General features: G+C 38.0%; 1 protein-coding gene across 7 annotated transcripts in view; it reads left to right on the forward strand.

Annotated features, from left to right (window-relative positions):
• Window positions 1–20,343, forward strand: part of PHF8 (PHD finger protein 8) — a 97,594-nt gene that overhangs the window by 36,265 nt on the left and 40,986 nt on the right. For 5 of the 7 annotated variants that reach the window (XM_027535105.1, XM_027535102.1, XM_027535106.1 and 2 more), the window contains 8 exons: window positions 204–390; window positions 2,784–2,946; window positions 9,660–9,747; window positions 10,106–10,212; window positions 11,411–11,502; window positions 13,829–13,918; window positions 15,784–16,086; window positions 16,853–16,956. In XM_027535105.1, the coding sequence (XP_027390906.1) occupies window positions 204–390; window positions 2,784–2,946; window positions 9,660–9,747; window positions 10,106–10,212; window positions 11,411–11,502; window positions 13,829–13,918; window positions 15,784–16,086; window positions 16,853–16,956 (1,134 nt within the window). The remainder of the gene's footprint in view (window positions 1–203; window positions 391–2,783; window positions 2,947–9,659; window positions 9,748–10,105; window positions 10,213–11,410; window positions 11,503–13,828; window positions 13,919–15,783; window positions 16,087–16,852; window positions 16,957–20,343) is intronic. The other 2 variants (XM_027535108.1, XM_027535107.1) reach the window with 1 other exon arrangement.

Consider the following 20,343-nt stretch of genomic DNA (forward strand, 5'->3'; position numbering starts at 1 on the left):
TGGGACTTGGAACTTCCATAGCTGAGTAGAAAGAGAATGCTGACTTGTCTTACAAAAATAAGTGTACTATGTGCTCTTGGGGATTCTGTGGAGAGAACTTCTTTGTCTTCCCTGGTTCTCACTAGGATGGGGGGCATTTTATACTGGCTTCAACCTTCAATTCCCAATCAGCTGACATCTGCTCTCCACCCCTTCCTTGATAGGCTTTCTAACCTTGTGGAGACACCCAAGATTGTTCGGAAGCTCTCATGGGTGGAGAACTTGTGGCCAGAGGAGTGTATCTTTGAGAGGCCCAACGTGCAGAAGTACTGCCTCATGAGCGTGCGGGATAGCTATACAGACTTTCACATTGACTTTGGTGGCACCTCGGTCTGGTACCATGTGCTCAAGGTAAGGATGGGTATGGTTTCTGAAGACAGCCAGGCCTTGGGCCTCCCTGTTTGTTTCAAGTGGTAGCATAAAACAGGCTGCTAAGGCCTACCTGCATCCCAGATTCTATTTGGGTAACATTTACACATAACTACTCTTATCAAGGTTGGGTATTGAGTGGATATGCAGTATAAGTTGTCTCTGCTTCATAGTTTTGATGATTAACTTTTTTAAAAATAACAACAGATGTCTAAGGTTTTCTTTGTTATCTTAATTGAACCAATCTGTACTCCTACCTCTAGGTATGGAAATGTCCGTATTTACTGCAGAAATTTCTGGTAACATGAGACACTCAACCTCCTCCCAAGTTTATTATAATTTTTGTTACTATGACATTCATCGGTTTTAAGTTTATAGTTTAATGAATTTTGACAATTGTATAAATAGTTGCATGACTGCCACCACTGAAGATAGAGCATGTATGAAGTGTTTGGTTTTTTAAAAAAGTTTTATTTATTTATTTTTGGCTGCACTGGGTCTTCATTGTTGCACATAGGCTTTCTCTAGTTGCAGCAAGTGGGGGCTACTCTCCAGCTGTGGCGCATGGGCTTCTCATTGCACTGGCTTCTCTTGTTGCAGAACATGGGCTGTAGGGCACATGGGCTTCAGTAGTTGTGTCATACAGGCTCAGTAGTTGTGGCTCGCAGGCTCTAGAATGCAGTTCTGTAGTTGTGGCATATAGGCTTAGCTGCCCCAAGACATATGGAATCTTCCCGCATCAGCGATCAAACCTGTGTCCCCTGCATTGATAGGCAGATTCTTAACCACTGGACCATCAGGGAAGTCTGAGATGGTTTTTTTAAATGTCAGCCTTACTATAGTTTCCCTTTTCATGGTTGTTACAGTTTTGTAATTAGCATATTGATTGTCAATGACTAAAGGATTTTTGAGGTCTGGTAAACAAATTTCTTAAATAACTTATTGTTTTCTACCACTGTTCATGTTATTTAGTTTTCTTATCAGAAATGCCAAGAAAAGAGCAGAAACTTGGATATGGCTCTTGTACAAATGATCTCAAATCCTGAACTAGTTGTTTATCATGAAGAAATTGGAGTGTGTAAATTAAAGTGCTATTATGCAAATGTTATATTTAACTGTTTATTTTATTTTTTGACTTTTTATTTTGGAGTATAGGCCATTAACAATGTTGTGATAGTTTCAGGTGGACAGCAAATTGACTCAGCCATAAATATACATGTATCCATTCTCCCCCAAACTCCCCTCTGATTGAGGCTGCCATATAACATTGAGCAGAATTCCCTGTACTATACACTAGGACCTTGTTGGTTATCCGTTTTAAATATAGCAGGAGATCCCAAACTCCCTATCTCTTCCCCTATTAACGTTTTAATTTTTAAATAGTTTCATTTTTACAGAAAAATTGCTAATAGGAAGATTTCCTGTGTGCCCTTCACTCAAATTCCTATGTTACTATTTTATTATATTCTCTTTCTCTGAAGCAAACATAATAAAATAATCTTACATATATATTTTTTCTGAAACACTCAAAAGTATTTTCAGACATGATATCCCTTTATCTTATAATAATTCAGTGTGTATTTCTTAAAAACAAGGGTATTTTCTTATATCATCACAATATAGTTATCAGAATCAAAATTAATATTGATATAGTACTATTATCTAATCTACAGATCTGATTCAAATTTCTCCAGTTGTACAGTAGATATTTTCTAGTGTTGCTTTTCTACACTGAAATGTATTGTCATGAAATATTGGTTAAACTAATCAAGCTATGGGTTGGGGAGATTTTTGTGCTAGTGGGTTTTTCTTTCTTTTCTGCCAAACTACTTATGTGGTGATTATCCAGGCAAAGCATAATTAAGAAATAAAGTGTTCTTCCAACAGATAATCACCCAACATATAATCTTCCAGAAGTCCTTGGGCGATTACTGAACTTTTAAACTTTTATTAGCTGTGATTACAGGTGTGAGAAGAAACACTCTCTGCAAATGGCATTTAAAGGCAAATTCAATTTTCTTCTCATTAGTAATGTGGCCTTAAATTCTCCTGGGGCTGGTAGTATTGATCTGCTCATCTGTAGAGGACACTTTCATTTGGTATTGCAGGAGCCTTTGGTGTACATTTGTCTTAAGTTGACAATTTTGTTTGAAATGCCCTTTCCCGATTGTTTTTGTTAACCTTATAGAAGCTTAAAAGTACAAAGTGAAAAGGAACTTTTTAAGTTTTCCATATTTGTATATAAATGATCGTTGGACAGAAAGAATTCTAGCATACTACATGGTCCTGGAACATGAGAGAATATTCTTTTGGAGACTCCTGGAAGTCTTTACTGGAAACCCTTGATGTCTTTGGCCCTTCCATCTTTGTTTCAGGGTGAGAAGATCTTCTACCTGATCCGTCCAACAAATGCCAACCTGACTCTCTTTGAGTGCTGGAGCAGTTCCTCTAACCAGAATGAGATGTTCTTTGGGGACCAGGTGGACAAGTGCTACAAGTGTTCTGTGAAGCAAGGACAGACACTTTTCATTCCTACAGGTCTTCCCTGGGCCCCTCTGGGAGGGTTTGAGGAAGGTGGGAAGAAGAAGGGAACTTGTGGCACCAGAACCAACCCCTTCCCATAATGTTTTGACCTGAATGTGAGATACCCCTCTCGTATCAGTTAAAGACTCAGAATTGCACATCAGGAAAATTCAAGTGGTGACCAAAGTGGTGACCAGTGTGGTTGTTTGGGGAGGTCCAGAAGGAAGTTGATAGGCTTCTTTTGCACTGAACTGATGTCAACTTGGTGGACAGTTAGAAAACAGGACTCTCAGCCCCATGACTCTAGAGATAGTGACTGGAGAGACTGGCATTGTAAGCTGTAAGTCAGAATGACCTGGGTAGGGATAGGTTTTTTTTTTTTTCTGAAACAATAAGTGCCTAGGCTTTACCCCTAGAATTATGAATTCATAGGTCTGAAGTTTGGTCTGAGTGTGGCTATTTTGGGGGAAAAAACCTAGTTGTCTCAATTTGGGGAAAGTTGACATCTTTAGTATGTTGCATCTTCCATGAACACAGCATGTCTTTCCATTTATTTAGATTTTTCTTGAGTATCTAATTTCTTAATTCCTTGATTTCAGAATTAGTGTTAAATTTTCTCAAAATGTTCAGTATCATTCTCTATTGCAGCCACACGGACCTAGAGCTTTCCCTTTTGGGAAAGATTTTAATTAACATTCATTTTCCTTAAACTTTATTAGGCTATTCAAGTTATTTTATACTGGGTGAGTTGCAATAGTTTGTGCTTTTGGAGCAATTGACCCATCTTATCTAAGTTGTCAAATTTATATGTGAAGAGTTATTCATAGTATTTCTTATTATTCTTTTGATATCTTCTAAGTCTCTAGTGTACCCTCTTTTCATTCTTGATGTTAGTAATCTGTGAATTTCAATTTTGTTGAACGTTTAAAAGAATCATCTGTTGTTTCATTGTGATTTTCAATGTAGTCTTTCTGTTTTCAATTCCATTGATTTCTTCTTTTATCTTTTTTCCTTCTTTCTGCTTACTTTGGGTTTATTTTGCTCTCCTTTTTTTCAGTCTTGAGACAATAACTTAGATTATTGACTTAAGATTTTTCTTCACTTTTAATGTATTTAGTGCTATAAATTTCCCCCTCAGAACTGATTTAGGTATGTCACATATTTTGATATGTTGTAGTTTTCATTTTGTTAAATGTGCTTTTTTAAAAGAAATTTATTTATTCATTTGGCTGTGCTGGGTCTTAGTTGTGGCATGTGGGAATCTAGTTCCCTGACTGGGGATCAGCCCAGGTCCCCAGCAATGGGAGTGCAGAGTCTTAGCCACTGGACCACCAGGAAAGTCCCCTAAATGTGCTTTTTAAAAAGTTGAGATATAATGCACATACCATTAAAATTACCATATTGTTAAAGGATACAGTTCAGGTTTTCATCAAGTTGTACAAACATCAGCACTAATACCAGAAAGTTTTCATCACTTTAAAAAAAAAGAAACCTTGTACCTATTAGCAGTCACTCCTCATTCCTTCTCCTTCGCCAGCCCGTATCAGCCACTTTTGTACTTTTCTTTGTATATGAATTTTCCTTTTCTGAATAGTTCATGTAAATAGAATCATGCAGTATGTGGTCTTTTATGTCTGGATTCTGTCATGCAGCATATCAAGGTTCATCCATGTTATAGCATTTATCAATACTTCATTCTTTAAATGGCTGAAAAGTACTCCATTTGTAAGGATACACCACATTTTGTTTATCCATTCATCATTTTATAGACATCTGGGTTTTTTTCACCTTTTGCCTATTAAGAATAGTACTGTTACGAACATTCATGTACAAGTTATTGTGTTAACAGATATTATATTTTCAGTTCTCTTGGGTATATCTACTTAGGAAAGGGATTGCTGAGTCATATGGTAACTCTGTGTTTAACTTCTTAAGGAATTGCCAAACTATTTTCTAAAGCAGGTGCATTTTACTTTTCCACCAGTGATTTATGAGGGTCTCAGTTTTTCCACATCCTTCCTGACACTTGTTTTTGTTTATCTTTATGATTATAACCATTCTGGTGGTGTGAAGTAGTAGCTCACTGAGATTTTTATTTTGTGTTTCTTTAATGGCTACTGATCTTAAACATTTTTTCATGTGCTTATTGGATGTTTATATATCTTTTTTAAAAGAAATATCTATTCAAAACTTTTGCCCATTCTTTAGGTAATTTATCTTTCTATTGTTGACTTGTAAGAATTCTTTATGTATTTTGGATTAGACTTTTATTGGATGTATGATTTGCAAATACTTTTGCTTATTCTTGGGATTGTCTTTTCACTTTCTTGCAATTGGTCTGTGAGGCACAAAAATCCAGTTTATCTATTTTTTTTCTTTGCTTGTGCTTGGTATTATATCTAAGATACCATTGCCTAATTCAGAGTCATGAAGAGTAACACCTGTGTTTTCTTCTTAGTTCTTACGTTTATGCCTTTCATCCATTTCATTTTAATTTTTGTGTATGATGTGAGATATGGGTCCAATTTCATTCCTTTGCATGTGGATGTCCAGATGTCCTGGAACCATTTGAAAAGACCATTCTTTCCCCATTGAATTGTCTTGACACCTTTGTCAAAAATCAATTGACTGTAGACCATATGTTGGTTTGTTTCTGAACTTTGAATTCTATTCCGTTGATCTATATGTCTGTCTTTATGACAGTATCACACTGTCTCAGTTACTGTACATTTGTAGTAAGTTTGAAATTGAAAAGTATCAGCCTTCCAACTTTTTTTTCACCTTTAATTTCCATATAAATTTTTTAGCTTCAGATTTTATATAGTTTTTTTTAGTGTTGGCTCTAGTTTTATATGTGTGAATATATATGTGTACACATGTATACACATATGCATATGTACATGTATAGATAAATATGTACATGTGTTTACATGTGTAAATATGTCCATATCTATATATGTATATACATACATACATATATGAATCTTACCACAGTCTACTGGTATTGACGTTTTAATTGACATTTTACCAGTTTGAGCAAAGGGTTCAAACCTTACCTCTTTTCACATCTCTTTACCCTTTATAATGTATTTGCCTTAAATATTTCCTCTGCATACATTAGATCCACATCACATCGTGTTTTAATTTTTGTTTCAACTGTCAAACGTAATTTCAATACCCATATAGCAGGGAAGTCTGTTGTTTTTACCTGTATTTTTACTCTTCCATTGTTCTTCCTTCTTGGTGTTCCAGGATTCCTTCTCTTATTTCCCCTCTGTTTAGAGTTTCAGGGTAGGCCTGCTGCCAATAGATTCTCTTAGTTTTCCTTCATCTGTAAATGCCTTGATTTCCCTTTCACTCCTGAAAGATATTTTTGCTGGATGTAGAATTTTGGGTTGATAGTTATTTTCTTTCAGTACTTTAATGTTGTGCTGTTTCCTTCTAGATTCTATACAAAAACATTTTGACTATCCTTCAAATTATTTTTTCTCCTGTATGTGTTATTTCTTGCTACTTTCAATATTTTTTCTTTTTTATTTAGTTTCTCAGCAATTTGACAATAATATGTGGATTTCTTTGGGTTTATACTGTTATATGTTCACTGAGCTTCTTGAATGTGTAGGTTTATGTCTTTTGCCATATTAGTGAAGTTTTTAGATATTATTTCTTCAAATACTTTTTCAGCCCCACACTCTTTAACTTTTCTTCTGGGTCTTTGATGATACGAATATAACACATTTTGCTGTAGTCTCACAGGTTTCTGAGACTTTTTTTCTGTCCTATTGCATGGTTCTTTATTTTTTGGTCTTTTAAAAAAATTTTACTGACATATAGTTGATTTACAGTGTTTCAGGTATACAGCAAAATGATTCAGTTTTACATATATATATCTTTTTTAGATTATTTTCCTTTATAGGTTATTATAAGATATTGAATATAGTTCCCTGTGCTATACATATACAGTAGGTTCCTTGTTAGGTTCCTGAGTTTATTTTTCACTCAGTCTGTTTCCTTTCTCTTGTTCATGTTGGGTGCTTTCTGTTGCCCTCTTAAAATTCTCTGATTCTTTTCTTCATTGTCTCCATTCTTCTGTTGAATCCATTGTTTCATTATATATTTCAGATGAAGTAATTTTTTAGTTCTATAATTTTCATTTGTTTATTTATGGCTTCTCTCTCTACTTCTTTTGCTTGTTTCCAGCATGTTTGTAATTGTTAGTTGAAGCATTTTTATGATGATTCCTTTAAAATTCATGTCATATAATTCTAACATCTTTGTCTAACATTATATTGTATAATTCTGGACTTTTCTGTTACTCAGATCTATTTGTTTATTCTTATATTGATTTGATTACATTGGTTTTATAAAATGTTTAAGGCAAGTCACACACACCCACCCCCATACCCATCTGCTTTCCTCTTTTATAGTATTCTATTCCCAGGCATTTATTTACCCATCTTTAAATTCTTTGCTGAGTTTTACATGGTTGTTTTTTTTTTTTTTAACACTGGACACTTGGTAACTGGTAAATTGAACTTGTCTACCAGAGATTTGAGTTGGATTCATTTGTTTCTTGGTAGATACTCCCACAACTGGGGGCAATCTGCTTAGTTCTACAAGCATTTCATGTTTACTATCTGCCCCAACATTGTGCTAGGTGCTAGAGATTAAACATGTATAGGCCATTTCAGTATAATGTTCTAATAGACACAATAGAGGTATTCACCAGAAGTTTGGGGAGCACAGAGAAGAACACTTAGTCTGGCCAGAAGTTTGTGACAATCTTCTCAGAAGAGTGACACCTGAAGGGTAAGTGGCTACTGATAAAGGAAATAAAGGTATAAAAGACCTCTCAGATTAGGGAAAGGCATAAGCAAAGCAAAGATGTGTGAAGCAGTTTATGAATACTAGAGCCTAAAGACCAAAGGCTGGGAGCAGATGAAGCTGAAAAGATTGGCAGGCTGAACTTACTTCAGAGGCAACTGGGGACTATTAAAGATTTATTTGTTTAATTTCTCATGAAATATTTTAGATGAAGCAAAAGATATAAAGAATAATATAGTGAACATTTATGTGTTTATAACTTAACTAAAAATATAATATATTACAAACATATTTGAAGCCTTCTGTATATCTCTCCTCAATTTCCCATTCTGCCCTCTCAGAGCTAGCCATTGTCCTAAAGTTGATGATATCATTCTCCTGCATTTTTATCCCTTTATTACATAGGTAATGCCTTACTAAGCAACTAAGCACTGTATAGTATTGTTTTACATGTTTTTTTGGGGGGAGGGGTGTGGTCTTAACCTCCAGTCACTACAGAAGTCTCTGGTTTACATGTTTTTGTTATATAAATAGAATCATATTACATGTATTTTTCTCTGAACATTATAATTGTGAGATCCTGTTGATACGTGTCGCTATTGCTCATTCATTTTACTTGCTTTCTATTATTCCACTCTACAGCAATTTATGTATTCTCCCGTGTATATACATTTCATTTAAGAGTTTCAAGCAAGAGATGATATGGGCAGATTTGTATTTTGGATATATTACTTAGGATTGGGATTTGGAAGATAGACTTCAGAGATCAAGATTATTGTGGAGCAGTAGTTTACAAACACTTTGGACTCTAGCTGTCCTTATACCCTTAAATATTATTGAGGATCCCAAAGAACTTTTATTTATGTGGTTTATATATATTAATATTTACCAAATTATAAATTAAAACTGATAATTTAAAAATATTCATTGAGAGAAAACAAGAATAAACCCATTATATGTTAGCATAAGTAACCATTTTTATGAAAAATAACTATTTTAAAACTAAACATTTAGTTAAAAGGTTGACCTTTACATTTCTTCAAATCTTTTTAATGTTTGGGTTAATAGAAAACTTAAGGCCCTCAAATCTGCCTCTGCATGTTATGATATCATGTCCTATACCCTTTGAAAAACTCCACTGTATACCTATGAGAGAATGAGAGTTAAAAAGACAAATAACATCTTGGTATTATTATGAACATAGTTTTGACCTTGCATATGCTCTGAAAGAGGCTCTAGGAGCCCCAGGATTCCCTGTATCACCCCTTAAAGAACCATTGGTGTTAGAGGAGACAGTTTGGAGGCTGTTATAAGTAGCATAAGTAAGAAATAATGAGGGCTCTGAACCAAATCATTAGTAGGATGGATGGATGAAGAGGAGATGAATATGAAAGAGATTTAAGAAGGAAAATCAGGAGGTCCTAGAAAGCAGTATAGGGTCAAGGGCAAGGAAAATAATTTAGTTTCAGCTAGGTACATTCTTCACAACCTGTGAAGTGGATATTTAGCTAGAAAATGGCAGGATTTGAACCCATGTCTAACACAAAAGCTCTTTGTTTCACTTAGGGCAGAGTTTGAAGAGTTACGTAATCATAGCAAGTAGATGATGCCTTTCTTAGTGATAAGAGAGAAGATAGGTGAGGCACCAAAGAGATTTTGAAGTACAGACAGAGGGGGGGATGTAGAAGGAGTTTATTAACCCCATAGGTTGGTCCAGTACAGGGTTATAATGATGGCAGACTTGGCCAGGATGAGTGTTGGGAATATGGAGGAACCTAGAATATTCTGAGTTACTGCCAGACTGGATGCTCTAAGGTATTGTGTTTGAGCTGAGTGGGCAGTGGAGATGTCCAAAGAAAGAAAGGCCCGCTGCCAGCTATGATTTTTGCCTTGTTACACTGCAGGATGGATTCATGCTGTGCTGACCCCCGTGGACTGCCTTGCCTTTGGAGGGAATTTCTTACACAGCCTTAATATTGAAATGCAGCTCAAGTGAGTCCTGAAGCTCTGGTGATCCCAAGTTGGCCATTTCCATCTGCTGGAGTCCTTGAGTTCTCCCCTATAGTGAGGAGTACAGCATAGAAGGAGGCGAGATGATCATAAAGGAATGGATATTGGTTCCTGATGATGTTCAGTGGAGGATGAATACCTCTTCCTCACTTAGCCGTTATGTGACTATCAAGTCACATAATGTTTGAGCTCAAATTTCGTAACCCATAAAATAAAGTCTTAAAGGATAGTTGTGAGGATTAGAGATAATGGATACAAAGCATCCAGAACAATACCTGATATATAGTAGGTGCCCAGTAAACAGTATCCTCATCATTGTTATTGTAACTACTTCCTCCAGAGCCTATGAGATTGAGAAACGGTTGAGCACAGCAGACCTCTTCAAGTTCCCCAACTTTGAGACCATCTGTTGGTATGTGGGAAAGCACATCCTGGACATCTTTCGAGGTATGGAGCCCTTTGCCAACTGTCCTTTTTGCCCTGTTCTCATAACCAACACCTCAATCAAGATACAGTACTATTCCATCACCACAAAAATCTCTGTAGTGCTACCCCTTTATAATCTCACCCACTCTCTCCCGTTAAACTATCCATAACTTTAGGAAACCACTGATTTGTTTTTCATCTCTCTAATTTTGTCATTTCAAGAATGTTATAAAAATGGAACCAAATGTTGTGATCTTTTGAAATTGGCTTTTTTACTAAGTATAATGTAGGGTAAGGCATGGATTTTAAATATCATTTAATAAAAGGAGCTGAGAAAATTGGATCACAGTAAAATTATTCCTATTCTTAAAATAAGAAACTCAATCTGAATAGTGTTAGAGTTCTCTAGATATCCCTCCCCAGGGGACAAGACCCAGTCCTATGCTGACCTCATTGGTTTGGTCTTGGGTATCAGCCCAAGTGGAAGCCAACCTACTGGGTTTCTTCTTTCCTGGTTTGCTCTGAAATAGAGTGGCTCCCTTACTCAGACCTGAGATTTCCCAAGTGACTTGGCCAGGAAGAGTTACAAAGAACCTCAGAGGCCAATGAGTATAGTCTCTTATGCAATACCTCAAGCCCTTATTCTGCCACCTAGATAAGCCGTCATGTAAGTGTTCATTCAGGGGCTAGATGACTAACTGCTTATTATCTGTTCTGAACATCTTAGTTCAGTAGAAAATTCTTTATTGAGCCTAAATTTGGATGTTTGTTATAATCTCCTCCTGGAGTAACTCAGAACAAGGCGTTAATGGCTCTTCAGATCTGTGTAAGTGGCAATTGTGGTCCTCTTGAGTGTTCATATTTGGAAACCCAAGAGGCAGAGTAGTGTAGAAGGAAGACTGGTGTCAGATTCTGACAGACGTGGTTTCAGTCTTGGCTTTGTCACTTACCAGGTATGGCCTTTGTATTCTTTGCCTCTCTGGGCCTTACTTTCTGAACTATAAAATGAAGATGATATCTGGCTTACAGGGTTGGGTATAGGGTTCAATCAGATAGTAGATGTCAAGGTACTCATAAAATGAACACCATTATAAGAACTGAGATCTAGAGTTGTGCTCAGAACCTTGAACATTTTCTCTGGTTGTCTGAAAAAATTAAAAAGTCCTTCACTTCCCTGCATGGTTTCTTTGACACTCTACCTTCCTCGTTCCCCCTGTAGGTTTGCGAGAAAACAGGAGACACCCTGCCTCCTACCTGGTCCATGGTGGTAAAGCTCTGAACTTGGCCTTTAGAGCCTGGACAAAGAAAGAAGTAAATATACTTATTTCTCTATCTACTTTAGAGGTCTACTGTCAGTAGGGACTGGCTTTGGGAAGATCTTCTGGGGAGGTAGAAGATACCAGGGAGGTTTGTGGGCTCCTGGCATTAGAGTGGAGGACAGAAGAGTATTAAGAAAGAAAAACTTCACCTGTAATTTTAACACTCACACAGGGAATTAACATGCGGGTATATTTTGTTTTGTTTTTTTGTAATATGCATTTTTAAAACATGATTTCTATCACCCTGTACATATAATTTTGTATCTGAATTGATTGGTTTATCTTAATTTTTCTGTGTTACCAAGTTCTCCAGAAACATTGATAGTTACATGATATTCTTTTGCTGGGATGTACCATCCTTACCTAACCACTTGTTTATTGTTGCTTCCTTTTTATTTATTTATTTGGGGAATAGTTCTAGAAAATCATGCAGTAAATATCTATTTGCATTAGTCTTTGTCCTTCATTTCTTGATTGTTTCTTCAGGATAGATTCCTAGAAGAGCAATTGCTAAATCAAAGTATATGAAAAATTTAAGACTCTTGATGCATGCTGCCAAAATGGCTTTTTAGGAATATACCAATATCCATCTATCCAACTGAATACTAAACAGCGATAAAAGAGATTAAGGAAGCTGTCTATGTACTGATTTGGGAAGACTTCTAGAATTTATCATGTAAAGGTGTCTAACTGTGTGTATAGTGTGCTGCCTTATGTGTAAAGGCGGGGAGGGGATAAGAACTATATTTGTATGTGCTTGTATTTGCCTGAGGACACAATCTGGAGGGATTCAGAAGAAAGTAATAAAAGTGGTTACCTGTTGGGGTGGGCTAGAGGGGCTGATGGCAGGGACAAAGTTTTTTCAGTATATATCTTTTTATATTGTTTGATTTTTGAGCTATGTGAATGGATTACCTATTCAAAATGTTGGATTTATTAAAAAAAACAATTTTAAGAAATGCAAAAAAGGAAATATCAATATATTCTTTTATACTTCTGATATTCTTATAGATTCCTTCCCCTGCATACAGTAGCATGAGGAGACTCTTCAGCCACCGAAGGCTTGATTTGCTCAATTTCCCCTTTTCCTGTTGACAGCCTTCCCCTCAAATATTCTTGGACTTCATGTTTGGGGCCTTCTCTTGCTCCCTGGACTCACCTGCACCTGGGCTTTAGCCTTTGATTGTTTTGCCACATCCCTCAGGTGTGGCTGCCTTGGGTTTCATTTCTGACTGTGCATACCACCAGCCCCTTGTCTGAAGTGAACTTCTGATTGACTCTGCCTCAGGAACACCTTTAAGGGAGGGAGGTGGGTAGGTCCTAAGCACTCGTGTCCTGGGCCAGGATGGCCTCAAGGACCAAAGAATGGCCCCAGACAGTGTGACCAGAGGGAGCTGGAAGAGAGGAGGACATATAACTGAGGAGCCCGCACTCATGGAAGAAAACTTCTGTGAAGTGCAAATGGTTTCCATGAGAAGCACTTGCTCCTTCACCTTTCCAGAGCCCCTGGGCAGGGAGGAGAGAGCTGTCAGGGTTATCCAGTTGGGTCACATGGGTTCTCAGCCCCCATTGCTGCCCAGCCAACCAAAATAAATTCCAGATGATTAAAAGAGTTAAACCATGGGAAGCAAGGAAGAAGTGCTGAGGAATTTTTATCAGTACTCTCTGGATACAGAATTCAAGTCAAAACTGGTGGAAGAAATCACAGAGGAAAAGCTTGAGAGGTCTGTCTGCATAAAGATGTAAATAAAATTGTTAATGAATTAAAAAAGAGATAACCAACAGGTCCCTCCCTGGGTTGCTGTTGGGCTAGCTGTGGGCCTGCCTATAGCTGCTCAGCACTGAGTTCTGTGCTCACAAGTGAAGAGGCTGGGTTCTTCCTGAGGTTCTTGACTTTCTGAGGGGTGTGGTTCAAGCTCACAACTAAGTTCCTCACACCTCTTGACACTGTTTTGCAAATATTTCCTCCCAGTCAGTGGTTTGCCTTAACAGTGTTTTTTTAATAAGTCTAATTTATCAGTTTTTCTTTTATGATTCATACTTTTTATGTCCTAAGAAATCTTTGCCTAACCTAAAGTCACAAAGATTTTCTCCTCTGTTTCCTTCGAAAAGGTTTATAGTTTTAGTTATGGCATTTAGTTCTATAATCCATTTTGAGTCTGTGTATGTCTGATGCAAAATATAGAATGAAGGTATTGTCTTGCATGTGGATATCTGATCAGTCTAAGTACCCTTTCTCCATTGAATTGCCTTGGTAACTGTTGAAAATCAGTTGTTTCTTATGTGTGGATCTATTTCTCATGCCTTTTGTTTGACAGGCTCTGCCAGACCACGAGGATGAAATCCCAGAGACAGTGCGGACTGTTCAGCTCATTAAAGATCTGGCTAGGGAGATCCGCCTGGTGGAAGTAAGAAGCATGGGAACAGGGGAGGCATTGGAAAAGGGCTTAAGACTCAAGTGGCAGGTAGCTCAGCTACTCAGGCTTTTGTAGCTGGCGTGGGAGCTCAGGGGAAGGATTGAGAAGACCCCACCAAGGACCCTATTCATTCATTTAAATAATTATTCTGTGCCTCAAGTATGCCACATGTTGGGTTAAGTGCTTAGGACACATAAATAACTACAGTGCCTGCCCACAAAGAACTCACAATCTAGTAGAGTACCCTGGGCAAAGTTAACCTGTCTGAGCCTGTTCCTCATCCCTAAAGCGGCTATAGCTAATAACTACTGAGGGATTGTTAAGAGGATTGAATAAGGTAATATAGATTGAGCACAAAGTATAAGACTGGGCAGATAGTGGGTGCTCAATAAATTCTGATGGTGGGTCATGTGATTGTGGGTGGTGGAGGTCATAGTAGTAGTTGTTGTTATTAATATTTTGACTCAGTCTCTGCATTCTACAAAATGACAGTTCTCCTGGGTTGAAGATGATTACAAAGCCATGTTTCAACAGGTGGCATATACCACGAGGCAGTGAGGTGTAGTGGTAAGAGACTCAGAGAAACTTGGGTTCTGGTTCCTGCTCTGTCACTTGCTAGCCGTTCAGGGCCTCAGTATCCTTATCTGTAAAGTGAGGACAATACCACCTTTTCAGAGTTTTGTTATAATTAAGAGCTAATGTATGTAGAGCCCCTCGCACAGTGCCTGGCAGAGTAAGTACTCAATAAATGTGAGCCATTGTTGTTACTAGACTTTGCAGTGAAGAGAGAACTCAGTGTGGGCTGGTGAAGTAGCAGAGGCACCAGAGGAGAATTGGACTTGAAGTTTCAACTTTCCTTTAGCTCAGAAGCTGTAAGATTCCATTTAGCACCCAGAATATAGGCACTAAACATGCTAAAGGGTGGTCAGAGTGCGCTTATGGGAAGTTGGACTTCTAGCCTCACCTCTTGCAGCATGTTCCACTACCTGCACCATTACACCATGGCTTAACGTTGCCCGTCTCCTACCTCATTTTCTTCCACTTCCATCTGCCAGAATCTATCAGGGTTTAGTTAAAATGCCTGTCTTTTCTCTAACTATATAAGTTTTGTATACACGGAACTTTGGGCTGGTTGGAAGAGGACTTAGAGGTGGATCATATCTTTTTCACTGGCTTTCAAATGTTTTGAAGAAGTGAAATCCTTTTTTTCAAATGAAATCTTACATGGAATCTCAATATATGCAACCAATTGAAGCATAACTACTATGAATAAGTAGCAGTTACGAAGGTGGGAGGCTTAGAGCTCCACTTGCTTCTCTTATTTGCCTTCCACCTACCTCCAATCCTCAGGGCTCTTCCCAAGAAGTTCAAAGAAGCCACAGAGCATCTTTGAAAACCAGTCTGCTCCTTTACATTTACAGCTGAGAAAACAGATCCCCAGAGTGATCAGAGCACTTACCCTTGGTCACAGAGCTAATGAGTAAGCAGATTTAGAACTAGAAGCTCTCTTCTCTTAAATCCTGTAGTCCTTAGAGTTGGAACCACACATTTTAGTACTCATTTATTTTCTGTCTCATGTCAGCTGCTCTTGGAGTCTTTTCTCTCCAATTTTGATAGTAGTGCTGGGATTTTTCTCTGCTCGTCTTCTTACTCGTCAATGGCTGGGTAAAGAAATGCCACCCGGTAAATTCTTGATGACTTATTGTGCAAAAACTAGGGTGTGCATAAGTGCCTATGTGGAGCATCTTTAAACCCCTTCATGGCAGTACCACCAGTGCCATGAACAGACCTCTGCTCTTAGTGTAGAGAGAACCCTTGAGTAAGCTCTAACCCCTCGTGTCCTAACACTCTTGTAGGATATCTTCCAACAGAACGTTGGGAAGACGAGCAATATCTTTGGGCTGCAGAGGATCTTCCCAGCCGGCTCCATTCCCTTAACCAGGCCAGCCCATTCCACTTCAGTATCCATGTCCAGGCTGTCACTGCCCTCCAAAAGTGGTTCAAAGAAGAAAGGCCTGAAGCCCAAGGAATTCTTCAAGAAGGCAGAGCGAAAGGGCAAGGAGAGCTCAGCCTTGGGGCCTGCTGGCCAATTGAGCTATAATCTCATGGATACATACAATCATCAGGCACTGAAGACAGGCTCTTCCCAGAAAGCAAAGGTGGGTGCTGGCCAATGGGTTCAGCCCAACCCTTTCGGGTCCCTTGGAAGAGCAGAGTATCAAAAGGAAAGGCTCTCCTGTCCTCCCACCTCCCTTAGGGCCCCTGGTGTTTGGCTGCCAGTCCCACTCATTTAATAGGCATTTATTGAGACCTTGTCTATGCTGGGCACTGTGATAGCTGCTGCAGACAATAACCCTCAAGAGGCCAACAGGCTAGTGAGAAAGATAGGCATAAAAAGAAATGAGTGCAATGAGATGTTGTGGATGCCACAATTAAGGGTGAGTGTGGGACCCTGAGACACAGGGGAGGGGATGATTGTATCTGGGTAGGGATGATGGTCAGGAGCTCTTCTCAGAAAGCATGAAACTTGAGCTGATCTTGAAATACTAGGATAAGAATGATATTTGAGTACATGGTATATGAGTGGCAGGTTGGAGCCTTGAACAGATTTTTTAGAAAAGTCCTCCTCCAGGGCCCCACCTTGCTTAAAGATTGTGGTACCCTCCATGGGCATGTGAAGATGCTCCACCCTCCTTTTAGGGAACATGTTTTGCAAGATTGACAGGTTTCCCCTGAGCCAGCCATACATTCTCAACCTTCTGCTCTTGTGATCATTTGGGTTGGGGATGGGGGGACAGCATAGTTGAAGACCTTGGTTCAGGTGGTTTTGATAGTGAACTCCACCAGTAAAACCAGAGGGAACTGGTTATTCTGATTCACATGGGAGTTTCAGACAGGTGACAACTGAGCCTCCTCCTCCTGCAGTTCAACATCACTGGCACCTGCTTGAATGACTCAGATGATGACTCGCCAGACTTGGACCTTGATGGGAATGAGGGCCCGCTGGCCCTATTGATGTCTAATGGCAGGTGAGGTGGGAAGAAGAAGCAGAGATGCTGGGATTTTTGGTAGCAATATGCAAGGCATGGAATTGGGACCTGGGGCTGGGACATGGGTGAGGGAGGGACTGTACTTGGGGAAATACCCAGATATTATCAGAAAACATTGCTTAGTACAGAGAACCATGGTAGTGCTGGGAGTGGGTAAGGGGAGAGGTCTGGAACTAATTGGCAATTCTGAGAAAAATCTTGTATAAGTTCTAGAAATTTCAGCAAGTCAGTGGATCAGAACTGTTGGCAGGAATAGGAAGTAGTATAGTATACTGGTTAAGAGCAGTAGTTTTTTATATACCTTTTGCGATTCAATTTTTAGGAACTTATTTTGCAGAAGTATTTGCTAGGTGTGTGAAAGAGTATTTCTCTTTCACTATATTTATAGTGAAATATATTTCACTATATCATTGTAATAGTAAATAGTTGGAAGCGTTCATTAATAAGGGTTGGATAAATTATGGTACATCTATGGAATAGAATACTGTGTAACTTAGAATGAGTTTAGTATCTATTGATGTGAAAAGATTTCCAAGATACATTTTAAGTGGAAAAAATCAGGTTGCAAGATAATATATGGGAATAGTTCATTTTAATTTTTTAAAAAGGCATGTATGCATATGTGTGTGTGTAAAAAAGTAACATACAGTCTTTTACATTTATTTATTTGGCTGTATTGGATCTTAGTTGCAGCATGTGGGATCTCTGTTGCGTCATGTAGCATCTTTCATTGTGGAACAGGGACTCAGTAGTTATGATGCGCAGGCTCTATGGTTGTGTCATTTGGGCTCCAGAGCATGCGGGTATCAGTAGTTGCAGCATGTGTGCTGTCGAGTTGAGACACACAGGCTCCACAGCACATGGGCTCAGTAGTTACAGCATGTGGCTTTGTGGCATGTAGAATCTTAGTTCCTGACCAGGGATTGAATTCCCTGCATTGCAAGGTGGATTCTTAACCACTGGGCAACCAGGGAAGTCCCTTGCCTTTATTTTTAATTTAACTTTTTAAAAGAGGTTTAAAATTTATGCAGCTTAAAATTCAATAAGTGTGAAAGAATACATAGGAAAAAATTTTGCTCCCACCCTTCTCTGTTCTCCAGTTTTCCCCTCACACATGGAACACCAGTGTCAGTGCTTTCCTTCCAGAGATGTTTATACACATTCACTCAAATATATCAATATTTGTTATATATTTTATGTTTGTCACACCAAACTTGTAATAGTAGTTATCTCTGGAAAGTAGGATAGGGGAGGCAAGACAGGAAATTTTCACTTCAAAAGCATTTGAATTTTGTACAGTGAATATATATTAGTTTTCTTAAAATAATTTTTAGCAGACTGTTTTCTAAAAGAATAAAAGCACATCTTGACAAAAAGCTTGAGCTTGGGAATCAGACATTCCCGAATTTGAATCCCAGCTCTGACACATATCTGCATCTCTCTGTCTTCATTTTATCTGTTCTATAGATAAAACTTATCTTAGGGTTGTTGGAGGACTAAATGAAGTAATGTATGTAAAGTGCTTATTGCAGGTCCCGGCACATAGTAAATGTTTAATAAGTGGTTGCTTTTATAAATATAATAATGAAGTTGAAAATGAAAGATGACAGTGGTGGTGATGATGATGATAGTTGTGGGTATGGCCGGAAGCTAACTAGGTTGTCAGAAATCCTCAAACATGTAGGGAAGCAGAGGAAGACAGTAAAAGTTATTTTCTGGACACTCAGAACACCAGACAGGAGCAGTCAAGAGCTAAGTATAGAGTATGAACAGTGTAGGAACATGAGGGACAAGGATACTTTAACAGCCTTTTTTTAGGAAAAGATTGTTTTCAGATCTCAAGGGTGAGTATAGTAAGTCTACCTGGCTGGGAAATACAGGAAAAGGGAGTGTGAAGGCAGGGCAGATTCTGAAAGCAGCAGAGCTATCTTTGTGGTTTGAGAACATCGTTACTCAAGAATAAGATAGACTGAGCATTGCCTTTATCTAGAACCTATGGTTGGTCTGCTGGGGAAGAGAAAGTTGAGAGTCCTGAGGTTCCAGCCTGTAATGTTTATTAAGGACACGAGACGTTTTCCCTTTCCTCATCAGTCTTCCTTGTGCTGCTTCTAGTACTTCCTTCCACCTGCTAGAGGCTGCTGCTAAGTTAACCTAGGGAGTCCAGGTACAGTAATATTTACAGACGATATGATACTTATTATGTCTGATCTTTTCTCCAGAATAGTGCCATGTTTTGTGGAGGCTGAGGTGCAAATAAAACAAGATTGGCTGTATGTTGATAATTGCTGAAACTTAGCTGGGTCCTAGATACATGGAGTTTTTAATATTTTTTAAGTTTGTCATTTTTAATAATTAGAAGTTAATAAAAGATCAAGGTTGAATAGCTACCATTTATTGAGCACCTGCTTTGTGTCAGACTCTATGTTAGCAATTTACATACATTATTTAGCCCTTACAACAACCCTTAGGGGTAAGTGTTGTTATCCCTATTTTACTAATATGGGAAAGTGAGACCCAGAGAACTATAAGATTAGCTACTATTGGGTCACTTGTTATATGTCAGTCTCTACATTAGCTCATTTATCCTCCCAGCAACCCTTTGAGGTAGAAAACAGCTAATTCACTAAAAGCCAGTTCACCAAATGACTATTTGTTGAATGTATATTCACTTACCAAAAACTTGTTTCTCTTGATTTATAAGGCTTATTTGAGCAGTTTGTACTGGTTAACATTGTTTACCATGTGTGGTAGAATTATTAAGATTTAAGCTACTTTTGAATTCTTTCTACTTTATATATTTTAACACGTTTTTTGAGATATAATTTACATATCATATAATTAACCTTTTTTAAGTATATAATAAAATGACTCTTAGTAAATTTAAAGAATATGCAACTGTCACCACAATCCAATTTTGGAACATTTCTATCACATCAAATAGATCACTCATATCCACTTACATTCAGTCCTGGTTTTCTTCCCCAGACCCAGGCAACCAGTAATCTTCTTTCTATCACTATGAATTTGCCTTTTTAGATACTTCATATAAATGGAAGTCATTTAGTTCCTATGTAAATGTAGTCTCTTGTGTCTGGCTTCTTTCACTTAACGTGTTTCTGAAGTTCATCCATGATGTAGAATCTATCATTAATTGATTCCTTTTTATTGCTGAATAGTATTTCATTGTGTGGATCTACCACATTTACTTTATCCATTCTTTAGTTGATGGTCATTTGAATTGGTTATGCTTTTTGACTGTTATGAATAATGGTGCTTATGAGCATTTGTATGCTAGTTTATGTGTGGACATGTTTTTGTTTCTCACTTAGAAATAAAATTTAGGGTCATATGGTAACTCTGTTTAGC

The sequence above is a fragment of the Bos indicus x Bos taurus genome, chromosome X (genome assembly GCF_003369695.1).
Source record: "Bos indicus x Bos taurus breed Angus x Brahman F1 hybrid chromosome X, Bos_hybrid_MaternalHap_v2.0, whole genome shotgun sequence".
NCBI lineage: Eukaryota > Metazoa > Chordata > Mammalia > Artiodactyla > Bovidae > Bos > Bos indicus x Bos taurus.